The sequence below is a fragment of the Hemicordylus capensis genome, chromosome 1 (genome assembly GCF_027244095.1).
Source record: "Hemicordylus capensis ecotype Gifberg chromosome 1, rHemCap1.1.pri, whole genome shotgun sequence".
Lineage (NCBI taxonomy): Eukaryota > Metazoa > Chordata > Lepidosauria > Squamata > Cordylidae > Hemicordylus > Hemicordylus capensis.
Genome location: NC_069657.1, coordinates 126,368,091 through 126,395,747, shown reverse-complemented (window position 1 = coordinate 126,395,747; position 27,657 = coordinate 126,368,091). Strand labels below are relative to the sequence as shown.

General features: G+C 46.9%; 1 protein-coding gene across 1 annotated transcript in view; it reads right to left on the bottom strand.

The window, feature by feature from the left end:
- The window catches only part of OSBPL5 (oxysterol binding protein like 5), a 268,153-nt gene extending 242,655 nt beyond the window's left edge, over positions 1 to 25,498 (bottom strand). The window contains exon 1 of the mRNA XM_053283574.1: positions 25,341 to 25,498. Coding sequence (XP_053139549.1) covers positions 25,341 to 25,355 — 15 coding nt within the window. The 5' untranslated portion in view covers positions 25,356 to 25,498. The remainder of the gene's footprint in view (positions 1 to 25,340) is intronic.
- Positions 25,499 to 27,657: the final 2,159 nt, after the last annotated feature.

The window sequence follows — 27,657 nt, the reverse complement described above, 5'->3', positions numbered from 1 at the left end:
ATGATCTGTCCATGACAAGGGAGTGGTCTCAAATTCCCCCACCTCCAGATCATTTATTTCCCGGTCGGCAAAAACCAGATCCAGAGTGTGTCCCGCCACGTGGGTAGGGCCCGATACCAATTGAGACAGGCCCATGGTTGCCATGGAGGCCATGAAATCCTGAGCCGCACCCACTAGGGGGGCCTCAGCGTGGACATTGAAATCCCCCAAAACAATAAGCCTGGAGGAACCCAAGGCCACCTCCGAGACCACCCCCGCCAGCTCAGGTAGGGAGACTGAAGTGCAGCGGGGTGGTCGGTACACCAGCAGAATCCCCAGCCTATCTCGGAGGCCCACCCTCAAGGACAAACACTCGAAATTCTGAGATTGCCTGACCGGGCACCTGGAAACGGGGAGGGTCTCTCGAAAGATGACTGCAACGCCTCCTCCCCGACCCTCGAGGCGGGGCTGCTGCACGATCTGGAAACCTGGAGGACAAAGCTGAGAGAGACTGACCCCGCCCAGCGCATCCAACCAGGTCTCCGTCACACATACCAGGTCAGCACGCTCATCCACAATCAGATCGTGGATGAGAGATGTTTTTGCGTTAACTGACCTGGCATTCAGCAGCAGCACCCTAATCCTCGAAGGAGTGTTCCCAGAGCTCCCTAGGGTCAGAGGGTTGGGAGAAGGGCCGGAAAAAGGAACAGGCCTCAATTGCCTGGACCGTTTTCCCCTGTAACGGCCTGCCCAACTCCCACCGCCATACCTCCCTCTGCCCGCTACCTGTGATATTGCCGCCCCCGCTCCAGACCCACTTTTTTGCTCCCCAAGACACATCTCCCCAGACTAACCCAACACGGCTTCTTGGCTTAATTAAAAACAAAACAAAACCAGGCTTGCGTAGTCTCCTGCTGACTTCTTAATTGTGAGAAGATGGCTCTTCAGGGCGGAAGGAGAGAGATCTTCTGGTCCTCAGGCAGCTTGCCCCACGGCAGAGAGCCACAAGGACGAGAGCCCTTGTGCTCTCGCCCTTCGGCTCGCGCCAAGAGGCTCGCGCCCTTGGGCTAGCCTGCCCTATAGCAGCAGCAGCAGCAGCCAAAGCCCCAGCAGCAGCCCAAGGAGATGTTACACACACCTGAGGAAAGGTGGGGCAGGGGCAAAGACAGCAGTCAGTCAGTGCCCCACCCAAGCTGTTCTCCTTCTGTCTTCCTCCCCCAGGCCCTTGGGCTAGCCTGCCCTATAGCAGCAGCAGCAGCAGCCAAAGCCCCAGCAGCAGCCCAAGGAGATGTTACACACACCTGAGGAAAGGTGGGGCAGGGGCAAAGACAGCAGTCAGTCAGTGCCCCACCCAAGCTGTTCTCCTTCTGTCTTCCTCCCCCAGGCCCTTGGGCTAGCCTGCCCTATATAGCAGCAGCAGCAGCAGCCAAAGCCCCAGCAGCAGCCCAAGGAGATGTTACACACACCTGAGGAAAGGTGGGGCAGGGGCAAAGACAGCAGTCAGTCAGTGCCCCACCCAAGCTGTTCTCCTTCTGTCTTCCTCCCCCAGGCCCTTGGGCTAGCCTGCCCTATATAGCAGCAGCAGCAGCAGCCAAAGCCCCAGCAGCAGCCCAAGGAGATGTTACACACACCTGAGGAAAGGTGGGGCAGGGGCAAAGACAGCAGTCAGTCAGTGCCCCACCCAAGCTGTTCTCCTTCTGTCTTCCTCCCCCAGGCCCTTGGGCTAGCCTGCCCTATATAGCAGCAGCAGCAGCAGCAGCCAAAGCCCCAGCAGCAGCCCAAGGAGATGTTACACACACCTGAGGAAAGGTGGGGCAGGGGCAAAGACAGCAGTCAGTCAGTGCCCCACCCAAGCTGTTCTCCTTCTGTCTTCCTCCCCCAGGCCCTTGGGCTAGCCTGCCCTATATAGCAGCAGCAGCAGCAGCAGCCAAAGCCCCAGCAGCAGCCCAAGGAGATGTTACACACACCTGAGGAAAGGTGGGGCAGGGGCAAAGACAGCAGTCAGTCAGTGCCCCACCCAAGCTGTTCTCCTTCTGTCTTCCTCCCCCAGGCCCTTGGGCTAGCCTGCCCTATATAGCAGCAGCAGCAGCAGCAGCCAAAGCCCCAGCAGCAGCCCAAGGAGATGTTACACACACCTGAGGAAAGGTGGGGCAGGGGCAAAGACAGCAGTCAGTCAGTGCCCCACCCAAGCTGTTCTCCTTCTGTCTTCCTCCCCCAGGCCCTTGGGCTAGCCTGCCCTATACAGCAGCAGCAGCAGCAGCCAAAGCCCCAGCAGCAGCCCAAGGAGATGTTACACACACCTGAGGAAAGGTGGGGCAGGGGCAAAGACAGCAGTCAGTCAGTGCCCCACCCAAGCTGTTCTCCTTCTGTCTTCCTCCCCCAGGCCCTTGGGCTAGCCTGCCCTATACAGCAGCAGCAGCAGCAGCCAAAGCCCCAGCAGCAGCCCAAGGAGATGTTACACACACCTGAGGAAAGGTGGGGCAGGGGCAAAGACAGCAGTCAGTCAGTGCCCCACCCAAGCTGTTCTCCTTCTGTCTTCCTCCCCCAGGCCCTTGGGCTAGCCTGCCCTATATAGCAGCAGCAGCAGCAGCCAAAGCCCCAGCAGCAGCCCAAGGAGATGTTACACACACCTGAGGAAAGGTGGGGCAGGGGCAAAGACAGCAGTCAGTCAGTGCCCCACCCAAGCTGTTCTCCTTCTGTCTTCCTCCCCCAGGCCCTTGGGCTAGCCTGCCCTATATAGCAGCAGCAGCAGCAGCCAAAGCCCCAGCAGCAGCCCAAGGAGATGTTACACACACCTGAGGAAAGGTGGGGCAGGGGCAAAGACAGCAGTCAGTCAGTGCCCCACCCAAGCTGTTCTCCTTCTGTCTTCCTCCCCCAGGCCCTTGGGCTAGCCTGCCCTATATAGCAGCAGCAGCAGCCAAAGCCCCAGCAGCAGCCCAAGGAGATGTTACACACACCTGAGGAAAGGTGGGGCAGGGGCAAAGACAGCAGTCAGTCAGTGCCCCACCCAAGCTGTTCTCCTTCTGTCTTCCTCCCCCAGGCCCTTGGGCTAGCCTGCCCTATATAGCAGCAGCAGCAGCAGCAGCCAAAGCCCCAGCAGCAGCCCAAGGAGATGTTACACACACCTGAGGAAAGGTGGGGCAGGGGCAAAGACAGCAGTCAGTCAGTGCCCCACCCAAGCTGTTCTCCTTCTGTCTTCCTCCCCCAGGCCCTTGGGCTAGCCTGCCCTATATAGCAGCAGCAGCAGCAGCAGCCAAAGCCCCAGCAGCAGCCCAAGGAGATGTTACACACACCTGAGGAAAGGTGGGGCAGGGGCAAAGACAGCAGTCAGTCAGTGCCCCACCCAAGCTGTTCTCCTTCTGTCTTCCTCCCCCAGGCCCTTGGGCTAGCCTGCCCTATATAGCAGCAGCAGCAGCAGCAGCCAAAGCCCCAGCAGCAGCCCAAGGAGATGTTACACACACCTGAGGAAAGGTGGGGCAGGGGCAAAGACAGCAGTCAGTCAGTGCCCCACCCAAGCTGTTCTCCTTCTGTCTTCCTCCCCCAGGCCCTTGGGCTAGCCTGCCCTATATAGCAGCAGCAGCAGCAGCAGCCAAAGCCCCAGCAGCAGCCCAAGGAGATGTTACACACACCTGAGGAAAGGTGGGGCAGGGGCAAAGACAGCAGTCAGTCAGTGCCCCACCCAAGCTGTTCTCCTTCTGTCTTCCTCCCCCAGGCCCTTGGGCTAGCCTGCCCTATATAGCAGCAGCAGCAGCAGCCAAAGCCCCAGCAGCAGCCCAAGGAGATGTTACACACACCTGAGGAAAGGTGGGGCAGGGGCAAAGACAGCAGTCAGTCAGTGCCCCACCCAAGCTGTTCTCCTTCTGTCTTCCTCCCCCAGGCCCTTGGGCTAGCCTGCCCTATATAGCAGCAGCAGCAGCAGCAGCCAAAGCCCCAGCAGCAGCCCAAGGAGATGTTACACACACCTGAGGAAAGGTGGGGCAGGGGCAAAGACAGCAGTCAGTCAGTGCCCCACCCAAGCTGTTCTCCTTCTGTCTTCCTCCCCCAGGCCCTTGGGCTAGCCTGCCCTATATAGCAGCAGCAGCAGCAGCAGCCAAAGCCCCAGCAGCAGCCCAAGGAGATGTTACACACACCTGAGGAAAGGTGGGGCAGGGGCAAAGACAGCAGTCAGTCAGTGCCCCACCCAAGCTGTTCTCCTTCTGTCTTCCTCCCCCAGGCCCTTGGGCTAGCCTGCCCTATATAGCAGCAGCAGCAGCAGCAGCCAAAGCCCCAGCAGCAGCCCAAGGAGATGTTACACACACCTGAGGAAAGGTGGGGCAGGGGCAAAGACAGCAGTCAGTCAGTGCCCCACCCAAGCTGTTCTCCTTCTGTCTTCCTCCCCCAGGCCCTTGGGCTAGCCTGCCCTATATAGCAGCAGCAGCAGCAGCCAAAGCCCCAGCAGCAGCCCAAGGAGATGTTACACACACCTGAGGAAAGGTGGGGCAGGGGCAAAGACAGCAGTCAGTCAGTGCCCCACCCAAGCTGTTCTCCTTCTGTCTTCCTCCCACATGGCTTCATGCTGCGTGGTAAATGTTGAGCGAAGCCACTTTGAATTACACTCGCGGCATTGAGAGAAGCAGCCCCTCCCCTCCCCTCTGCTCTCGGTTTTTGTTTTTGTAAGTTCACATGGCATGCCTCCGTGTTTTCCTTCTAACCAAGGGGGGGGGAGGGAGAGAGAGAGATTACTAAAGAGCTATATCTGCATTTCAAAGACAGTATCCCTCTTATCATGCTAATGGTTCCAAGTCAGTGCCTCTCCCTATTTGCTCTGGCACTTTCAAAAAAAGTAGCTTAAAACATGCATTTTAAAAACCCAGAAATAACTCTAGATAAGCTAGAATTAGCAAGACAAAGCCCGATTTGTGAGTGGGTCCAAGAATCTCGAAGGGACTTCGGGGCAAGTTTGGCTGGTGTGTGAATGCACACACTCTCTTTTGAAGGAGATTTGCACTAGAAGCCCTGTCTATAAAGCCTCCAGGGAGAGCATTCCAGAGTCTCAGGGCAGCAACAGAGAAGGCCCGTCCCAGACAAAGCTGGTGGCCACTGCAGACACGCCTCTCTGGATGATCTCAGCAGGTGGTGGGGCTCATGGTGAAGAAAACATTCTCTTAAATACCCTGGGCTTAAGTTATTTAGGGCTTTATAGGTTATAATGAGCACTTTGTATTTTGCCCAGAAACTTATCAGCAGCCAATGTAGTTCTTTAAGTATAGCAGTAATATAGTTTCTTGGAGATGACCTGGAGACCACCCTGGCTGCTGCATTCTGTACCAACTGCAGTTTCCAGGCTATGTACTAAGGCAGCCCCATATAGAACACATTGCAGTAATCAAGTCTGGAGTTTCCCAGCGTATGAACCACTGTTCTGAGGTCGTTCATCTCATGCTTCATATTGCATCTCATATTATGTTTCATCTCCCTCATGCACCAGTTGGTTAAACAAATAATGTATTTCTGGAGCATAAACATAGCATCTCTTATCTTTCAAATATATTGTCAAGTACTATTTCAGGTTTATTTTATTAACACTTTAAAAATACTATGACCACCCCTCTCACACACACACTCCCATACACAGCCCTAAGGCCCCTATATTACAGAGGTTCTATTTGCAGACCACACACAAACTTTGAAATAAATTTATTTTTCTTACAAATATAACTGGGGGTATTTTGTTTTATCATGCCATGATTAAAATTGCCTAGAGCCACCAAGGGCTGGATAAAATTACTTCATAGAATGGAATATTTGTTATTATTGGATTATTTATTTCTCTGCACGAAGTAAAGAGGGCAAAGGATACAATAAATTAAAGGCAAAATTTCTAGTTATACACAATAAACACATGGGCCATGTCTATAACGTCACTAGAATCAGAGCAGGGCCTCTTCCATTGCAGCACCTTTTAGATATACAGTACCTCATGCCTAACCCTCAGAAGCATTGCAACATGTCTTATCCATACTCCTTTAGAAAACAAGAAAGTCAGGAGATTAGATCTCTTGAGTTTTGAGTTGTTTCAGGTCTCCTGTACATTCCCTGACATTGACTGCTTTGGTTCATGAGCAGCATAATTAAATTCACAGTACTATCACATACTGGCTTCCAAGAGGCTTCTCTTACCACCTCTACCAAGGCTGTTTTCAGCAGGGGCAGAGAGATAAAATGCTGCATTCATAACCACTGCCCTGATGCTACTTTCCCCAGATGAAGGAGAATGATTGGCTTCTGCATATACGTATTGATCCAGTGACAGCTCATTTTATATATTGACTTTGGGTTTGTTGGATCATCCCACTCTATTATTATTATTATTATTATTATTATTGACATGGCTTTGAGATTCTACTTTTTTTCTTTTCTTTTTTTACTGAGGGTCCTTGTTAAAGGGACTAAAAGTATAGCTGGAGGTTGATCACAGGGTTTTCAGAGAGCTGAAAGCAGCATCATTTGCTCCACTGTCATATCTCGTAAACAGGTTTTGCTGTGTTTCAAAAACCAAAAAACCCAATTTGACCAAAGGTGACAATGGGGCAAAGGAAATGTGTATAGATACACCACCTGCAACAAAGCCTCAGTTATACCACTTTCAACTCTAAAACCAAGAAAGAAAGTTGAAAAATCTGAAAATCTAACAGTTAATCTGAGGCTGCTTTTTCTCAGAAATCCCCAGGGTTTCCATATATGTGAAGATAAACATACCACCATATTTTGCCATAGTCTATTGATTGCCTGTCTTCCATGAAATTTTCCAGATACATGTAGTATTCATGTACATGCAGAGCATATGTGTGTGTGTGTGTGTGTGTGTGTGTGTGTAATCTTTTGTGATATTCTAATATGCAGTGTAATGTTGTTGTTTTGATCATTCCATGACTTCAGTGGCTGTCCAGCACCACACCCAGCAGCGCTAACCCATCTGTGGTTGGAGATCCCATTGGTATTGGCAGAGAGACAATAGTCCCCCAGGAGCAAAGGTTCAAGTCCAGTCTTGTAGGCAAAAAAACCCAATTCAGAGGCCACTGGGATGTGGTCTTAGAAGAGGATTGAGATCAGGATCAAATGGTCGGGTTCAGGAAGAAACAAGGAATGCACAAGTTCTAGATTCCAGCTGATGTAAGAGCTCAGCAGACTCAGACCAGCTAGAACAATTATTGCCAGCAATTGGGCCAGGGAAGGAAGTGACCTAAATACTGTTAGGAAAGGTCTGTTCCTGGAGACTGAGAGCAAACAGTTATTTCTCATAAAGACTCCAGATGGTGTTTGTCCTCCTGAGTTTGTTGTGTTCTAGCTGTGGGGTGAGCATTCCTGTGCCACTGATTGAGTTTCTTGTGGGCATAGGTATGCTGTTGAGTCACGGAGTCTGAATGGGGGTCCTGATGGGTCTGAGGGGCTGTGGCAACACCCCTCTTCTTGACTGGACTTGGTGAGATGCGGGTAGCTGTGGAACAAGGGGTTTCCTCAGAGCGGCTGGTTGGAGTTGGTGGTGGTGGCTCCTCAGTGTCCTCCCCCTCTGAGATAACTGAGGGGTCTTGGGAAGTCCTGGGAAGAGGATCTTCTTCTGGGAGTTGTTCTGAGGGGAGTTCTGGATCCTCTGCAGGCACTAGAATCCCCCAAGCCTCATCTTCCGAGTCTGCTACTGACTCTTGGACCCCCTTGTTGTTGAGTTGAAGACCCCTCAAGGTCGGTTCTGACAGTGGCATTTATAAAGTTTTATTTTCCTTTTGCACTGGATGCAAAGCAGATGTGCATGATGCTGTGAATGTCATAATAATGATAAACAGGAGGAAATCTTCAGGTTTTTATGCATTCATGGACATGTGTAATGTGCTAGGACAGTCTCAGTATTGACAATCCTAAAAAACCACTGAATGAGGAAAGACACAAGAAAATAGTCAGGCAGATAGATTCCTCCCTAGAGGAAGCAATTAACATTCTAAGCAAGGTTCTGCTATTTTGGGTTGACATGGACATCCATGGAAATCAAAAACTGTCATCAGCATCTTACAATGTCATCCACAATTGTTGAGTATGGCTTTTGGTAGAGAAGCAGGAACAAGCAAGAGTGTATAGCCAAACAATGCACACCATTGGTGTTTCCCTGTCACTGCTAGATTTGTGGGGAACACATTATCACTGTTAATTGGAAGTAAATGAGACTAAATGCAGTTGTCACTGAAACAGCTGTGACAACATGTTGTTGGCCATCGACGTCAACAGTGATACCAACTCAAAATAAATATAATATACAAGTGATTTTAGGCCCGTTAAATAACGGGCGCTAGTAAGCACTGCTGCAGCCATTTTCGGAGATCCCGACGAATCAAGGGGGTGCGTGCCGCTGCGGAGAGCCTCCGGGGGGTGCCAGAGAGACACGGAGGCGCCCAGTGGCGGCCTCTTGCCATCTGCGACACTCAGCCCCGCCTCCCTCTCCCCGTCCAGCCGGAGATGCTACTCGAGCCCGAGGCTTGCGTTGCGGCCTGCTCTCCACCTTCTTCTCTCACCGACGGCCATGGCGTGAAAGAGGCACACTTCCACCTCCGGGCTCCAGATCCCCGGCGGTGCAGGGAGAGGGGGCGGCGGGGGAGGTGGAGGAGCCGCCGCCGTCATTGCCGCCACTGCCGAGGAGGAGGAGATGGAGGAGGAGGAGGAAGAGCCGGCCGCAGTTGCTGCCGCCGCCGTGGTGGTGGAGGCGCTCAGCGTCGGCTCCTCAGACCTGGCCTGAGCGATGGGCTCCGGCCCGCCGGCGGCGGACACAGACACTGGCCTGGCGGCGGCGGCAACAGCAGGGCAGGGCGCCTTCATGTCAGCTGCCCCAGCCGAGCTCTCCGCTTAGCCCATCGCCGCCACAGAGACAACATGGCCACCCGTGTCTGGGCAGCCATATCTTTTTGGGCTGATCTGGGCATGCGCTCCGCGCAACGGCCCAAAAAGACACGGGCAGCACGGCCGGACGCCCAAGCCTTTTATGATAGAGGAAGAGGCAGTCTGTCTAATAGTGAAGGCCTCTGTGAAAGGATGTGTGTGTAACAAACAATATACAGTTATAGCGGGAAGAAAAGCTGTACAATATTAGAGACTGTATAGAATTAAAAAGTAGGTTTGAGAAGGTCCTTGGCAAAGGGCCCTCCAGTGGCTAAACTCCCATGGGAGCATGCACCTGGAGGCAATGGTGACAGAACACCCCTGCTGTTCACCACCTGCTGCTGTTTCTCCTCCCACCTGAAAATGGAAGCTTGCTCCTGAGGCAAGGGAGAGAGAAGTGCTGGAAGTGGAGGTGCCAAAATGTTTTTTAAAGGGGGCCACAGAACGTCCAGCAGCCACAGTAGGCCCTGTTGGATGCTGGGACCCCAGAAGCTGTCTGAGAGTGCTAGGTGCTGGTGATAGTTCTGGTTAAAAAGCAGTTACGAAGTGAGAAATGCTGGGGAAATGGGTGTGCAGTAGCAGAAGGAAAGATCACCTCCCAAACCCCAAAATGGCACCAACACTTCAGTACAAATACAAGAGGGAGACTGTGTAATAGTGAAGGCTTTGTGAAAGCATATGTGTAACAAACAATGCAGATTTAACACACAATAATCAGATCAATAATTCCAAAATGACATTATGCTCAAGAGAAACAGAAGATCTTTCTCAGATTCAGATTTACTATGATGCAAATTTACCATATATGGTAGTTATTCAATATAATGAATAATGTGTGAAGTTGTAATCCTGCCGATTTCAAACTGGTTTTTTTAACTTCCTTTTTGTAAACACATTCAAACTTCTTATCATATATATGGAATTTCTTGAACTTTTCTATAACTGTCATCTACACAGTCAACAATGGGCCTCACCTACTAGTAGTAATTAAAGACAAATTCCTTCCTTAGAAGCACACAGTGATAGAACTGCATGGCTATGGTAATCTATTTCTCTTGCTTTAAGCAAAAACATTTCACTAAACCTCATCTAACTATGTGAAAAAGAAACTGCTGAAACACAAATGGGGCAAGAATTACATATGAAGAAGAAAATTCCATTCAATTTGAATCACTTTGGGAGAGAGAAGATACACTTTATGAAGTCCTGGAAAGGTTTAACTGCACAGCTCAAGAGTCAGCATGTGTCAGACCAGGACTTGGGAGACCCAAATTCAAGTTCCCACTCAGCCATGAAACGAACTGGGTGACCTTGGAACAGTCAGTCTCTCTCAGCATAATCTATTTTACAAGGTTGTTGTGAAGATAAAATGTGGGGGACCATATACACCACCTTGAGTTCCTTGGAAGAAGGACAGTGGGGAAAATGAAATAATAATATGGGCATAAAATAGGTTGGTCAAAGGGTTTTTTTGGCAACATTTATGAGTAACAAAGGAACAAGCAATATGTCTATACTACCACCATCCATGTCAACCAAGTCTAAGATTAAGCATCCATTGGTTCAACTTTGTATACAGCTTTGGCAACTTTCTGCAACAGCAAAAATAATTGTAGATCCTCCTGAATAAAATGTTCTAATTCTATCCTCCATCAATATTCTGTCCTCCTAATTCTATCTATCCAAATATCCTAATTCTATCCTCCATTCGATCCTAATTCCATCTTCCATCCATACCCTCAAGACCGAACAAACTGCTTATTGATGGTGATGTAGAAAGTGCCAATGATCATGAGGATAGTATCTCACTCTTAAGCAACAATTATGACAGTAACAATTATGTCGATAATCGTGACAGTGATATTATGTACAGTGAAAGGATACTGGAGTGATGATGATGATTAAAAGCATTGTTATCCCACCCTCTTATCAATAAGATCAGCTGCTGCCCTCCCCATCACACCAGCACCAGGTAAGGGGGCTTGTTTTTCCCTGGGACCATTGATCTTTCTTTTTGCCATGAACACATTGACGGAGCTTAAGATCATGTTCTCTGTCTTTGTGGAACTGCTTTAACTGACATTATAGCAGGCTGACAATCCCTACTGTAATCATCTAGGAGCAAAGAAGGAATTGTACCGATTACTTTTTCATGCCAAAGCACTTCAAAGCCAGTCTATTTCAACATCCTTATAAAATGTTTTATTTAAACCATCTTAGCGGGAGTTAAATTACATGAAAATGACACCCTGTCATTGTTGAACCAGAGTTATTGCTGTGTGTTTTGCATATTTACGGGCCAGAATCTTGGCAAAGAAATAACTTTGCTGTGTGTCATAAAGAATGCAAATCACCATGGCATTATCCTATACAGAACAAAAGCATAGGAACCAATTTAATATTGTGTAACTGATAATTTAGTATGCTTATTTCAGGAACAGCATGAAACAGCACTGTTTTGTTTTGTTTTGAAATGAAGATGGTGGTATTTTTCATTGGCAATCACACAATCACAGTTTTGTATCAAGCAAACCCAGGTTCAACACCAAGAAAAATATGCTAATAAGGGACCTGTGTAAATAATGAAAGCTATTCCTATGAACCTACAATTATACCATCATAATGTAGCTGTCATCCTGTGTTAATCTGGCAACGAATTCAACAGCACAAATTCACCAACCGTCCAGCAACAAATTCAACAGCACAATTCGGTCTTGTCCCCCATGCTGCTTAACATCTACATGAAGCCGCTAGGAGAGGTCATCCGGGGACTTGGACTGAGTTGTCAGCAATATGCAGATGATACTCCGAGCTCTATCTCTCCTTGTCACCTGATCCTAGGGAGGCAGTGGATGTCTTCAATCGGGGGCTGGAGGCAATGATGGGTTGAATGTGGACTAACAAACTGAGATTGAATCCGGACAAAATGGTAGTAGTTTTGGTTAGTAGGAAAGCAAATTGGGATGGAGGGATTCTTCCAGTTCTAGATGGGATTGCTCTCCCCTTGAAAGAGCAAGTGCGCAGCTTGGGGGTACAGCTGGACCCGGCTCTGCTTTTAGAAGCTCGGGTGGCCAGGGGTGCCTTTGCACAGCTTTGGCTAGTGCACCAGCTGCGTCCCTTGTTCAAAAAGGCAGATCTGGCCACTGTTACCCATGCCTTAGTCACATCATGGCTGGATTACTGTAATGTGCTCTACGTGGGGCTGCTACGGATACTACACTAGGATACTAATATTTGGATACTACAGCTAGTACAAAATGCGGCAGCCAGGATGTTATCTGGAGCTGCCCGATGGGCCATATTACCTCTAACACCCTAAATATTTGGGGCCCTGAATACCTGAGAGACTGCCTGCTCCCAAGTGTTTCTGCCCGCTTTTCCTGCATGCCTATATTTGTGTGCCTCATCAGATTAACCCTTTGTGCACACATATGGCATGGCCGGCCCTATCATGAAGCAGCGTGAAGTGGGCTGCTTCAGATGACAAACTATGGGCCCGTCCTCTTGGTTGGCCGAACAGCCTCCCTTCTATGGATGCTTCCTGAGAAAGCAGAGAAAATGGGACTATGTTGCTTTCCTTCCTAGGAAAGAAGGAAGGAAGAAGGAAAGATTTGGGGATGAAGTACATTAGGAAGGTGATTTTAGTCAGGGAAAAGAGCAGAAGGGAAGAGAGGGGGTGCTGCTGGTGCTCCGCTTCAGGCAGCAAAACTTTGTGAGCCAGCACTGCGTTTCAGGGTCTTGGACAGCTTCGGGAGTCTAGATTACGGGATGGCGTGTGCTCAGGAGTCATAATCTGAAGCACAGGCTCCTGCTCTTGTTCCCCCTTATTTACCTGTGTGATGTGCTTTATCTTTGCAGCCACAGGGTGTTTTTCACACAGCCACTGTGCACTTCCTCCTACATTCTTTATCACCAGCGTTTAGCTTGCATCTCCTCTGGAATGGAGGGTGTGTGTTAACATATCGGCCAGATTTACCCAAAGTCCCTGCAAGCAATTGGGGAGCACTTCACACACAATTCAGGTTTTTCATTGCACGTTAAAAGTGTAGCCCGATTTATATCCAGGGTTTAAAAACCCACTTTTTGCATCAGTTTTTTGGGGCAACTTTGAACTCGCAGTAAAGCCTCACAGTAAATGCACGGTAAAGCTTGCTGTGTGAAAAACCCAGCTGCGGCAGTGGAACTGAAGACTTGGTGGGGTTTTGTATCTGGAGCCCTGAAGCAGAATATCTGTAAGGCTCCTAGGAAAACAACTGTTCGCCATCTGCCCTTCTTTCTTGTCGTTCACCTTGGCTGCTTGTACAAAGCTGTGCCTGTGTGTTGAGAGCACTTCTGCTTACACTATTTATCACCAGCCTAGGTAGAGTCACCAGGACAGAACGATGTAGCCCAATACTCAACACCTTCTGTGTTTCCTGTGGAACTTATTTACTCCTAATGCTGTGTCATGCTAGGAATCTAACCCTGTAGCCAGTCTTCGAAAGTGGTGAGGGACATTCATCTGGAGCTCTTCAAAAAAAGGATAATTTCATCTATATACAGAGTTTCTTCCTCTCATATTTGAACAATAAAAATCAAGATAAATGCTCAACCATATACACTTTTAGGCACAGTATGAAATGCATCATGATGGAAAATGAATTTAATTTAATCTATAGGTTGATAGTGCAACCTGGTTTTATTGTAAATTTACGTAATAAATTTAGGGCCATCATGATTATTTATTAGTTATTTAGGTGACTCAAGCTTGTAATATGATCACATTTATTGTAACTATTATTGACATATTAAATGAATAAAATCAGTAAACAAAAAACCAGCTGTCATTAAATGGTGGTGCTTTCATATGAAGTGCTCACCACAGGTGAATAATGAAGGTGGCAAGCAGGTTTATGTACAAGTAATTAAGCTTAAGTGGTGTGTGGACTGCAGACTGAATGGTTTTTCAGCACAATGAAGAAGTTCATAGACCCACTGCTCACCTTCCATCAGACAGTACCACAATTTGATAAACCACCCTTGCATAAACAGATTAGACACAACCAAAATTAATTAAAAACACTCAAACCAATTTGAACAGTTACAAGATTACACTGGCCAACACAATGTGCAATGCAATGCTGGCATAGCCCATCAGTGACACTGCTGCACGTGTGCCAGGCAGCCGTGACGGTGTTGTGCAAATCCGCAGTTGGCGAGCAATTGAAATCAATGGAAAACAGGGGGTTAGGGGAACTGCTGTTGCAAAAAGACCGAAAAATAAAAGAATACAATTTTTTTTTGCAAAAAATCACCCAGAATCCCTTATGTTCATCAAGAATAAGCAAGAGGAGTGAGCAAATTGAACCTCTGGAAATATTGACACACACCCCTCAAATCACTTGAAGACACTTTCGAACCTCCAAAAACCATTTAAAGAAACCATTTAAACAATTTAAAACCATTTAAATCACGAGCTGCAGGGTCAGCAAGGGGAATGAGCGGATTGAACCTCTGGAAACCCCCCCCCCCGCAATTGAGGGAAATCCCCCCAAATCAATGTTCCCTCTAAGGAGTGCGCACATGCATGTGCTCACAAGTTTTTTGATGTCTACTCAGTTAATTTTAGATCCCACTCAGGTTGAATATAGAACACCCCATTCTGAATGCACATGTGCACACACTGCCTTGATACTGCCACCCAGAACAAAACTCATTCTGCACACAGATGAAAAAAATTAGAACGAACACTGCCCCAAATCACTAAAAAATCTCACCAAACCGTTGATATTCGGGTCGCAGTTGGCGAGACCAGTCACAATTTCCCAGTCATGGATACTCAAAACCACAGTTGGAAAAACCATGGTTGGCAAGGGATGACTGTAATTGCCTATTTGTTGCATGGGATCCAGATACCTTTCCCCCCAGAGAGTGCTTCATTTGTGGAGATCTTGCAGTATTTATGTGAAACCCAATTCCAATTAGTGCAGCAATTGGTATCAAATCTGCAGTGTGGGATGCAATTGTAGAAGTATCACAAATCTCTCCAAACATTCATGTGAGAAATGGCAAAACAGGTGTTCATATTTTAAAGCCCCTTCCAAAAGTACAGGTATAGAAGGAGTGTTGTCATCCATCACAAGCCCTAGCCAAAAGGAATCAATGATACTTCTACACTGAATTAATATGTGAGCTTCCAGTTCTAAAACCTTATCAGATAGAGTATCTGGCTATCAGACTGCCTTGATTAGTAACTTTAACTCATTTTAGATCCTGAAGCAACTCATTAGAAGATTAAGCTATGTCCTGGTATCCAGAACATCCAATTAACCATTTATGAAAAAATGTATTGCTGACTCGGTCAGTTTTCACAAGTAGAATTTTAATGTGATGTAAAATGCTATTGAAAATCCAAAAGAAGCACCACTTGCCTTACTTCCCAGAATTCATCAAGGCTGTTCTCATGAGCAGCTTAGCCTGGGCTAGGCTGCTCGTATGGAGTGTTGGGATCTGCATGGATCCTGGTGCTCCCACCCAGCCTAACCCCGCTCCCAAGCCCGGATCTTAGCTGAGGCTAAGAGAGCAAGTGCTCCCTTAACTCGGCTACGAGGATCATGTGTCTCCTCTAGCTGCATGCAGCCTGAGGAGACACAGAGATGGGCGTTCGGCATCTAGAGCGCCCATCTGATAGGAGATCCCGTCAATGCACCACGCTTGTGGCATTGTGGGCTATCCGAATGCGGGAATGTGTTCAGCATCCTCCCCCCCCGCCCCCCCCCCCGCCCAGTTGTGTGAATGGCCCCATCAATCATTTTAATTCTTCAGAGGCAAAAATGCATTTGTTTTGCCAGTGTTTATGTCCCTTTCTGTTTTCTTCATTTGGGCAGGACTTCCATTTTCCGCAGGAAGCCTCTTTCCCTTCTATAACTTCCCTGACCCTACCTGTTAGCCATGCTGGTGTCCTCCTGAATTTGGTGGGACCTTTCCTCCTTCTTGGTATACATTCCAACTAGGCTTCTATTGTTGTGGTTTTAAATACGGTAAGTTTTAAATAAGTTAAATATTGTGGTTTTAAGTAAGCTGTGGTTTTAAAATGTTTGCTCTTCCAGCCTGATTTAAAACTATCAGTGTCAGTGATGCCAAACCTACACAATGGAAAATCAGCTTTACCCATAGATTGTAAATCATAAGCCAAATCCTAGACTCAGCTCTTCATATGCCCACTGCCAGCCATAACACTGCATTTGGCACACAGTGGGGCACTTGAAACAGCCTCCAAAGAAACTTAGATTGGATAGTTTCTAATGCCCCAAAGTTGGCATATGGGCCAAACTGAGCACCATATAAAAGCTGGACCAGCACCATAGCCTCGTAAAGTTTAATGACTGTAGGAATTAATTGGCCACCTCTACTATGAAAGAAGGCCATAATTGCTGTTCTTTGGAAATTTTGCATGACATAATTTATCTGTGCGTGCTGTTGCATCTACCTGAGGCTTGGAAGAACACACCTAAGTATTTATAACAATGGACTTGTTCAATCTTAAACCCGTCGATTATAATCCAAAACAATTTCTTAGATCTTTCCCCCAAAATCATAATTTTAGTTTTTTGATAGTTAATTTGCAATAAAGGGCAAGAGGGTCCTGACCATTGCCTGGTGAGCCAGGGCCCAATGGAAAGGCTTACCAGGTGGTTGTGGGGAGCAGAGGCAGCAGCGGACATGAGTCTTCCTACATGCTGCCACAGAGCAGCAGCACTGAAGGTGGACTCACATTTACCCACCGCCAGTTAGTTTTCCTGGCTGGACACCATCGAAGCACAACAGTGCCCAGTTAAGAAGAGCTGGGCGGAAGTCCTCATTCAATGCACCCACTGTAGTTGTGGGTGAAGGCACAAAGGAGGCCTGCACTAGGACTCCACTATCCACTGCTCAGCTCCTGGGCACCACTGGGAGGAGCTTCGTGGACACATGGACCTGGCCATTGGGGCAAGGCAGTGCTCTATTGAGGTGCTTCACAGTACTCCACCACTCTGGCACCAAACTTACTTCACAGTACTGCACCAAGCCTGGTGCAGACCTTGGCAGTGGAGAACCTATGCAGCAGGTCATATCCTACTTCCAGAAAGCTTCAGCCAATCAGGTAGCATACACTGAAAGAGTAATTCAACTTATATTGACATACTGAAACATCACATTGGAAATTCAGAGGCAGAAGATAGTTTACATTTACCTGTAACAAGTAATCTGTTTAGTTATACATGTGGGCCTATGAAACATTTCTTATATCTAATTTTGCCCATAGCAATTCCATAATCAATACCACTAGATTAGTGGGAAACCAAAAAGTGCCTGGAGGATCACTGCCATGTAATTAAACTTAGAATGTGTCAGAGAAGCATCCCCTCCCTGTAATATGGTTCAACATAAGACTGCTCCCCCATGTGCTTGAATAGAGTACTTTGCAAAGTGAGAGAGAGAGAGAGAGAGACACACACACACACACACACACACACACACACACACACACACACACTTTTAAACTATTTTAAACTAATACCTGCATGACCAGTAAATTGGGAATCCTGTTCAACAGAGTGTGTGGACAGTTGTCCAAACCTTGGATAGGCAATGCAGGAAGCACAAGTTCTCCTGGGAAGCTGTTGAACCAGCAGATTGCTGGTGCCAACTGAAGGCCTTGATGTCTTGCAAAGGCCTGACCCCTTCCTGGAGTCCGAGGGCAGCCCTCTTCCCAAGGATGCACCAACGAGCCAAGCAGACCCATTGGGAAAGAGTCCTCAAGTGTGCACTCTGCCTTTGGAATTGGAGCTAAGTCCTGACTCAGCATGACCTCTGCTCCTGATGACCTGGGGACAATGGAGGGGGTTAGGGAAGGGACCAGAACCCAACCAGGGATTTGTCAGGGTTCTTGTCAGGGTTGGGAACGCAGTGGACTCCCCCTGCTCTTCCTCTGATTCAGTCACCTCTGGGTCATTGTCTGGGCAAATCCTGACAAATGTCCAGCCCTAATTCAGTAGCTTTGTTGGCATGATTGGTTCAAGCTAGAGTAGCAATCAGAGTCTTGTTCTTCCCACCTGATGGCCAAGCCTTTTTGTGTCACACAGAGGAAACACAAACTTCTGTTCCTTAAGCTTAACATTGCCTAATGTATTCACATCACAGGGCTGGAACAGAGTTTTGACAGTCCATGCCCTGCATTACAGTCTAATAATGGGCTCATACATATTCACCGCACACTGTTTAATGGTGTACTCCTTGCATGCATACAAATAGGATGATATTTTTCTTTAGAGAGATCGATATAACTAATTGTGGAACCAAAATTGCTATAAAACAAGGTTAACTCAGAATCGTTAGTTATATGGTTACATCTCATCCTTACTACTTTATGACTCAGTTCTTCTTTTAATCATGAAATAATTTGATGCTCAGTATTCTGAACAGCCATATTACAAAAGCTAATTTGATTAAAGCGATAAAGCTGTTTCAGAGTGACCCATGTCTGCCCATCTAACCCCTAAATATCACATGGTAGAATCACAAGACAATCCTTAACATTTATAATAATGACTGACTACCTTTTAAAGCCAGGGAAGGGGAAACCATGACACTCTGCCTCCACTAAAGTCTGTTGTTCCTGTTCAGCAATAGGCTTTCATCTACGCTGCTGGTGCAGATGCAAATGTGCCTCTGGCTGCATATCTATATCTGCACTGCAATACCCCCTCAGGCCCCAATAAAATAGCAGGAAGAGTCTTTTGATGTGGATACTCTTCTTGAGGCATTAGGTACACATGACAACAGCTGGATTGTATGCACTCCCCACCCCCTCATAATAGCATGACATTCTGTCCTCACATATAGGGGAGAAAACCTGCACTATGTTGAGAGGAAATAGTTGTGCTACTGTTTGCTGCACGAAACAAAACTTGGCTAGATGTGTGTTCCACAGGGAGGTTTACAGCAGGAAAATGGACAGCAACAAGTAACCTAACTAGAACTAATAGAGCCTACTTTCTTCTTCTTTTAATATGATGTTGATTCTTTCCTAAGGCCTCTTTTCATGTGCTATGAATTTGGTTTGTATATGATGTCCTCACATGGGTTACAAAGGGGCATTATTTTGAGTGGTTTCCATCTTGAAGAAACATGGTGGATTGGCAAGAAATGTTCCCGTCAGGATCTCCTAGGACCCCCTTTCATGTGTTGTGAATTTGGTTTGTATCTGACTGACAGCACATGGTTAAAAAGAGATATTAAAAAAAAGAGCACATGGTTAAAAAGAGATGAGCCCCTGGTGGCGCAGTGGTAAAACTGCCGCCTTGTAACCAGAAGGTTACAGCCTTCCATCCTTCCGAAGTCGGTAAAATGAGTACCCAGAATGTTGGGGGCAATATGCTAAATCATTGTAAACCGCTTAGAGAGCTTCGGCTATAAAGCAGTATATAAATGTAAGTGCTATTGCTATTGCTATATTGCCTATACTTTGAGTGGCTGTCATCTTGAAACGAGATGGTGGACCAGGGTCCTCTAAGACGCCCCCCCCCGCCATATGCTGTAAATTTAGTTTATATTGGACTCTAAATGCAAAAGTTATAAGAGGGATAGACAAACAGACAGACAAGCCTTCCTCCCTTCAGAAATAAGGCTAAAAATGTAGCTACTGGACTGTCAACAAGGATGGGCCAAAGAGAAATTATGATGCCAGTTCTGAAATAACTCCACAGGCTCCCAGGTGGGTTTTCTGATTGTGTACAAAGTGATGGTGCAACCATTAGAGCCCTAGATAGCTTAGATTCAGGGTACCCATCTCCTCCCCTATGTATCTTCATCAGAAGTCCTGCTCCAGAGTCCCTTACCACCTGAAGTATGGTGGATTATCTAGAAGCGAGGCTTTTTTGCAGTGATGCTGGAACTCTCTCCTGAGGGAAATCCGTTCCGCCCCTTCCCAGATGACATTTCAGCAATCAGTGAAGGTTGTGTAGTTTTTGAGGACATCTGGACACCCGCTCCTCAAGTGTGGAAGAGATTTCTCTCCCATAGGTTGATTTTAGCTTTGTTGTTTATTTAACTGCTGCTTTTCTTGTTTACCATTTTAAATTGTATTTATTTTAGTAGTGTTAGCTTCCTTGAAGGGCTTTTAGCATACAACACAGGATATAAATATTCTAATAAATAAATAAAACCACCATGAAAGTGTTGGAAATTCTCTGTGGTGAGAGAATCCCTTTCTCATTATAGCAGAGTGCACGGAGGCACAACACAGCGGAATTTAGTTAGGCATGCATGTATGCTGAGAGTAAAGTAACTTGGAGCCAATTCATAGTTTCCAATCAATATATAAGGCATTTATTAAGGAACTCCATTCTAGATAGGAAAGTGAGGAGTTAGGATCTCTAATCTATCTATCTAGCTGGATGCAGATGGATTCTGCATCTTCTCTGCACACTTGGTGCAGGGAGAGAGGCTTGCCATGTTGCAAGGTAGAAGGACAGGTAGGCAAGAGAGAGAGGAAGGAAGTTAATCCCTGAGATTAGCAATCTACATATCCAAAGGGATAGTGTCAGAGCAGTAGAGAAGGGATGACCAATGTCTTGACCCTCTAGCCCTCTGACTCACTAGTCTGTCCTCCACTGTCTGAGACAAGAGACAGCACAAACACCCTTTAACTTCCAACAGAAAGTGAAAGTTTATCAAAATGACACAAGCACATAGAGATTGTGAATTATCTCATTCACTGCAAATGTAGTTACATCAGAGGTGTAAACGTGGTTAAGTGGTCAGTGTCAGATTAGGATTTAGGAGGCCCAGGCTCAAATCTCCATTCAGCCCATTGAGTGACCCTGGACAAGTTGTTCTCTCTCAGCCTTATAGGATTGTGAGCATAAAAGGATAGGGTTATAAGGATAACAGTGGTACATATGCTGGTAACCTCCAGACTTGACTTCTGCCATGTGCTCTATGTGGGGCTGCCTTTGTATGTCAGCCGGAAACTCCAGTTGGTACAGAATGCAGCAGCCAGGTTGGTCTCTGGGTCATCTCGGAGAGACCACATTACTCCTTTGCTGATGGAGCTTCACTGGCTGCCAATTGGTTTCTGGGCAAAATACAAAGTGCTGGTTATAACCTATAAAGCCCTAAATGGCTTAGGCCTTGGGTATTTAAAAGAACGTCTTCTTCATTATGAGCCCCACTGCCCACTGAGGTCAGCTGGAGAGGTCTGTCTCCAGTAGCCACCAGCTCAGCTGGTGGCTACACGGGGACAGGCCTTCTCGGTTGCTGCCCTGAGACTGTGGAATGTGCTCCCTATTGAAATACGATCCTCCCCATCTCTGACAATTTTTAAAAAGCACTTGAAAACCCATCTCTTCACCCAAGCTTTCCCAACTTTTAAATTTTTAAGTTTTAATCTGTTTTTAATTTTTAGATTGCCTAAATTGTTTAAAGATTTTTGTGTATGTTTTAACTTGTTTTATGTTGTTGTTAACTGCTCAGAGATGAAAGTTTGGGGCGGTGTAGAAATTTGACAAACAAATAAATAAAAGGAGGAAGATTATAGCACCCTGAGTTCCTTGGAAGAAGGGAGAGGTCCACAGGTTTTAAAAAAATGTAATAAACAAAATTCATGCAAATACATTCCACACAACACAACAACAACAACAACAGTGGGTTTAGGATGGACAGAAGAAAGTTCGCCTTCACATGGTGCACAGATGGTTCATATAGTGTGTTGCCACAATGGGGGTGTTGCCCATTTGTTTCTGTAGCTTTGACCGGGGATCAGACAAATCTGTGGAGGAATAGCTCCCAGCAAATGGTTTTCAGGTGTATACTTCCTTTGAACACGGAAGTTCCATCAGGCTTAATAGCCAGTGAGAGACCTCTCAGTCTCTCTTAAAGTAATCCAGGCCAATGACCTTCACCCTGCCTTGGTGCCAGTGAATTCCATGGGTTAATTGTTCATGGTGTGAAGGAATTTATCCTGTCTGTCCTGAATCTCCAGCCGATTATGTTTATTGGGTGACCTCCAGGTTCTAGTATTATGAGACACAGAGGGGGAAAATATCCACACCATGCATAATGTGTTAAAGTTTATATGAATGGGAGACCTGATGTGTGAGCACTGTAAGATATTCCCCTTAGGGGATGGAGCTGCTCTGGGAAGAGCAGAAGGTTGCAAGTTCCCTCCCTGGCTTCTCCAAGATAGGGCTGAGAGAGATTCCTGCCTGCGACCTTGGAGAAGCTGCTGCCTGTCTGTGAAGACAATACTGAGCTAGATGGAGTTATGGTCTGACTCAGTATATGGCAGCTTCCTGTGTTCCTAACAATTAATGCACTAACAAGGGAAGCCTAATTTTCTCCCCGGTATGAAAGACTGCTCTGAGTACTCAGATTATGTGATATCCTCACAACAGATGTGTAACTGTGAGGGGAAATGTGTAGACGGAGTCCCTGTCTTCTGAGATGGTGTCACCAGTGTCTTTCCTGTAGCATTTAATGTGGAAATGCATGTATGCAAATAGAAAGGAACATTGGACCAGGAAATCAGAGGCTCAAATGTTGCTCTTCCACATAACAGATTGTCATCTTAGTCCCCAGTTGTTGTGTAGGTCCTCAGGAACTCTAAAGCAGGATTGACTGTTGCATTTGTATCCAGCCCTTCCTCCAAGAAATTGAGAGGTTTGGGTTTTATCCGTGTACAAACCCTAGGTGATCAGCTAGACAAAGAGATATTCACTGGCCCAATGGGTCCCCCAGTGAACTTCATGACTGCCTGGGGATTCGAACTTGGGCCTTCCAAGTCCAAGTCCAGCATCCTGCCCTCCTTATGATACTGGCTCATGCTAACATTCTCCTCCTCCATGTTCACCCAACCCTTCTGCCTCCACATCAGGGGTTGGCTGTTAAAATGTGCCCATTCTATGTGGGAAGCCATTCATACAAATGGCTCACCCAACAGAGATCCCTCTACACAGCTGCATTAGGACATATGAATGGGTGCATTCATATTCACACTTGGGCACATATGAATTGGGTCAAAGGACTGCCCCTGAGAAGACTGTTCCAGCTAGAGCTATGCACATAGCTTTGGCTAAAAATGGGTCAGAACTGGGCCAGTACATTTTATTAAAATCCAGACGCTCACTTATAATATGGAGAGAAGATCTTCATTTCTGTGAGCTGCCCCAAGCAGCATTGTACTGGAGGGGTGGGATATAAACAAACAAAACAAACAAATAATTATTATCCCACAGATTTCAGTAGCTGCACCCACCAGTCCTTCCCTATGATTCCTAATAAGGTTATGCAGCCGCCGCCACCACCCATGGCGCACACTGTCGAAGTGTGGGACAAATTACAGATTTCCTTCCTCTTCCCCCATACCACATTACACGTGGTGTGGATGTGCATTATCTACATCCCCTATACACCACCAGCTGTACATCACAAAATTGAGGTCACAATCACAGGCATTTCTGCCATAGGCATTTCTGTACCTATGTCCTGACATATTTCTCTATGTAAACATTCAGGCATGTGCTTGGCTGAGGTGAGGTTGGGGGGACACTGGAGAAAAGGTACTGTGTTGGTTTCCAAAGAACGGCTCCAACCACCTTGAGGAACTTTATGCTAGGGAAAGTGGGATGACAATAAAATAAATAGGCACATTACTTTAATATGACAGTATTGTTAAGGGGGGGTTAGATGTGGAGGCAAGCATGGTAAGATCCAGGCAGCACGGCGGAGGGACATCAAACCTTACCATTGGGTGCCCCTTGCTGTGGCCATTGTCATACCCGAGTCTGCCAAACAGTATTCAGATCAGTGGTGTACATTTTCTCCAGTATGTCTGAAATTGGCAGAGTCGAGACAGTGGTGACGGAGGCAACAACGGAAAGGGTCCAGAATGCACATGATTCAAGTGGTGGCAGGGGCATAGCAAGGTTGGGGCAGGCCCTGGGACAAAAAGGGAAGACGGTCCCCTCTCCCCACTTCTTCAGAGAGGTGTGAGCGGGAGAGCAAAGAGCAAGTCATCACGCAGCTGGCAGACACCCACCCCCCATACACACAATCCGTGCTCAATTTGAGCTGTGCCCGTGAGTAGTGGCAACAGCAGGATAAGAACTGGGGAGCTGCTGAAGGCAGGGGATATGGGACCAGAGGCAGTGAATCCCTCCTCACCATATGCGAGCTTCCCCGTCAGAGAGGCCTGAAGCCCACCACCAGTACAGACCTAGCTAGCTCTAGTCATCACATGCCCGTGACTAAGTGGAGCCGCTCTAATGGTCAACGGGCACTCGGACTTAACTAACCAGCATCTTCACTCATATATAACAGGTATGAAGTCTCATCTGTCGGGAATATACAATAAGAATATACAGCTCAGAAGCACTGAAGTGCCTGATGAGCGATCAGCTCTTGGAGCTGTGCATAGCAATTTGCCACCTAGAATCCCCTTTACTCTGAGAAGCTGCTGCTTCTGCTCCATCTCATTCCATGCCCAAATGCTACAACCATTGAAAAAGGGTTTGCCTTCCACGTCCAGGTCAGGGGATAAAATATTCACTTCTTAAGAGCTACCCCAAAGTCACAGCATCTCACTCGGCTGGTCTGAGCAGCGGAGCGAGCCCTTGATACAAACTTAAAATATTCAACAGCACTTCTGACAGAAGGCAGGTCCTCAGATTCAGCCGCAGCTGCCGTAATCCAGCTACTGCAGTCTGAAAAGGCTGCATTCCTCCAAGCTTCTCTAGAGCTTTGGGGGGTACCCATCTATTTCTTAGGTAGCTAGCAAGAGTTTTGATGTCACTTCCGTAAGTCTTCATGTAGGAAACTGTGTGCAAGTAATTTAGGTGCAATGCAGTATCCTGTCCCTTTAAGCACAGCATACTTTCTGGCTGCTAAATGTGAGGGCACACACTCTCTCTTTTTCCTCCCCTTTTACACTGCCCTATTTTTACTCATCCGGAAATCTAGTCCTTGCAATATTCAACCCACAGCAAAAACAAACCCCCAGCAACAACCCCCCGACCAAGATCTCTCAACTTCAAAAGAAGTTATTCCTAAAAGAAGCCAAATTAACCATCAGATTAATCAGTACATTCTGATGGTTTAATATCATGTGCAACTTATTGGGGGCGGGGCGGGGGGAGAGCAAAAGGCTAAAGCTGAAGCCTTCAACATCATTTTCAAATCAACATCTTGCAGATCAGTGTCTTTGTCGCCCGCTTTAATACTGAAAGCCTTAACACCAGGCGAGATCTTGCAGCAAAGGAGTTAAGAACCAAATGCAGTAGTTCCAACTCACTTCATTGCAATAGTAATTGAATTTCAGTGACAGCCAGGAACATTTGCACACAGTTAAGCAGCAACTGCTGAAACTGCAGCTCTAATTAGGGCTTTCAGGAAACCATCCACAGACAGTATTGCATGCAGAGATCTCCTCGGAATATACTCACTGTGCAGCAAGGCATGAGTGTTGCGTTAGGTTCCCAACAATCCTTCTACAGCCTTAGGCAGAGCAACTTGCTTTTCATTCCCATCTCAGGCAAGCCAGCATTACTGGAGGGTGGCCAGAGAAGAACTGATTCATCATCCAATAAAATCGTCTAAAGCTGCCATTCCACGGGAGACCATTCTTCTCTCCTGCTCTGGCTGCAGACCCAGGCATCAGCCAATAAGGAACATCAGCAACAGAAAGTGCAGGGAGGCAAACTGCACACTGGCTGTGCACGGTACAAAGGTGTGAATTTGCACCCTCTACTCCACCTACTTGTTCTGCTGTTCACAGCCAGCTGGGTGGGAAAACATCTACGTGACTTACCTACATGGAATAAGTTCTTGACTTCTTCAGATCTGGAAAGCGAAAATAGAAGCTGATAATTCATCATGAAACAGTATGAAGTTTGGAAATAAAGGTCCTTATCCAGTGGAGTCTGAAAAATATAGTTCTTCCCATCTTAGTAGACCCCCATACCTCCATATATATGTACATGCATAATTTACATGCATGTGCATATATAAATACATACATACATGTATGCACGTGCACGCACACACACACACAGAATCTGACACACACAAAGGTCTAACTGTAGTTGTAGCAGCTGTGTATGTCTGCTTCATGACAAAACCAACTGCATGTTGCCCATTCACTCCATCTTGCAAGAACTTAAATGAGGGGGTGTAATCACTCCATTTATTATTCTAACAGGACATTGTGTGATTATTACTGGTGATATGAGTATGAGGAACTGGGAAGGAGGATAAGATAGGATTGTGTGAGGTAGCACAGAAGAGACGTGAAGGGATGTGGCACAGAAGAAAAGTTATATAATCGAGAATAGCCCACAGCATTTCAGTAGCAGTGTAACCAAGAACTCTAGTTTGCATGGGAATCCAAGGGTGTCTGATACATGATCAATTGCTCAGAACATGCTTGTGGTAGAATCTGAAATCCACCCACTTCTGACTCAGATAACACAGCTATTGTTTGCGTGGTTACTTATCAAGAGAGAGAGCCATATTGATTTGAGCAATCAGCACAGAGAAGGAGCTGAAAAACATAAATTTTCAGTTGCACAGAGACACAGACACAGGGGAAAGGGGGAAAAAACAGAACTGCCACCCCACAGACATGGATTTAGAGTTAATGTGGCCCTGTGCTCAGCTTCTCTGCCCCTCAAACCAGCCTTCCTTGGCCTGACACAAATAAAGTTAGGTATATAAATACATCAAGTGACCAGGTAATTCAGATGTTCGCTCACCCATTGTTTTTCATGAATGTCTACTATTGAACAATGACTTGTTACAGTGGTAATGAAAAGGGACAGGCAGGTAAGTTCTGGCCAGCAGCCGGTGCTATAAAACTTAAAAGTAGCACCAGAGCTATCATCAGCATGTGGCCACACTCGCAATGAAGGCTCTCCTTCTCCTTGTGTGCACATGCCCAAGCAAGGAGGGTGGAACAGAGGTACGAGCTGGCCAGGCTAGGGATGGGCTGCATCTCTTCACCAGAGCCGCATGCAAGCATGCAACTCCTCTCCCTCACACTTATTGAGCAGGCTGCAGCTGCTGGAAGGTCTGCGTACAGCAGCAGCTGAGCAAGCTTCCATGCAGCTTTTGCTGATTGGGGTAACTGCCCCCACCAGCAAAGAAACCGTCACTTTGCCTCAGTGTGTTCACTCCCAGCTCTCCCCGTCCAAAACACACACATTCACCACCCAGCGCTTCCTCCTCGGGAGGTGCCTTCCTTCTCACTCTCCAACCCCCAACCCACATACACACACCCTCTTGAGGCAGAACGTGGATGGGGAGGAGAGTATTTTGCCTGAGGAAGAGACAGTGTCTCCCATTTCTTATTTCAAGCAATGCAGCGTCTCTGAGTAGCAGCTGGACAGCAGCCTTGTGGAGGGCCTCCTGTTGTTCAGGCCCCCCACCCATGCTGAATTAATTGGAAACCCACTGCTGCTAACCCATGAACAGCTTTTCTCACCCTGGTTTTCCCGTTTTTGGACTGTTAGGATTTAATGTGTTTTGTGTTTTTATTTCATGTTCTAATGCTGTGTTGTGAGCCACCCAGAGAACAATTTGTTATGTGGTTGATTTATTATTTTATTATTTCTTGTTTACACAGTCAGACAGGTGTTATTGACTGGTTTGTTTTATCCAGACATTGAGTCCTTCCCAAGGACCTGGGATGGCTGAATTTTATTGTCAATGTTGTTGCTATAGATATCGTCGCAGAATATAGGCTGTTCCCAGTAAAGCTGCTTT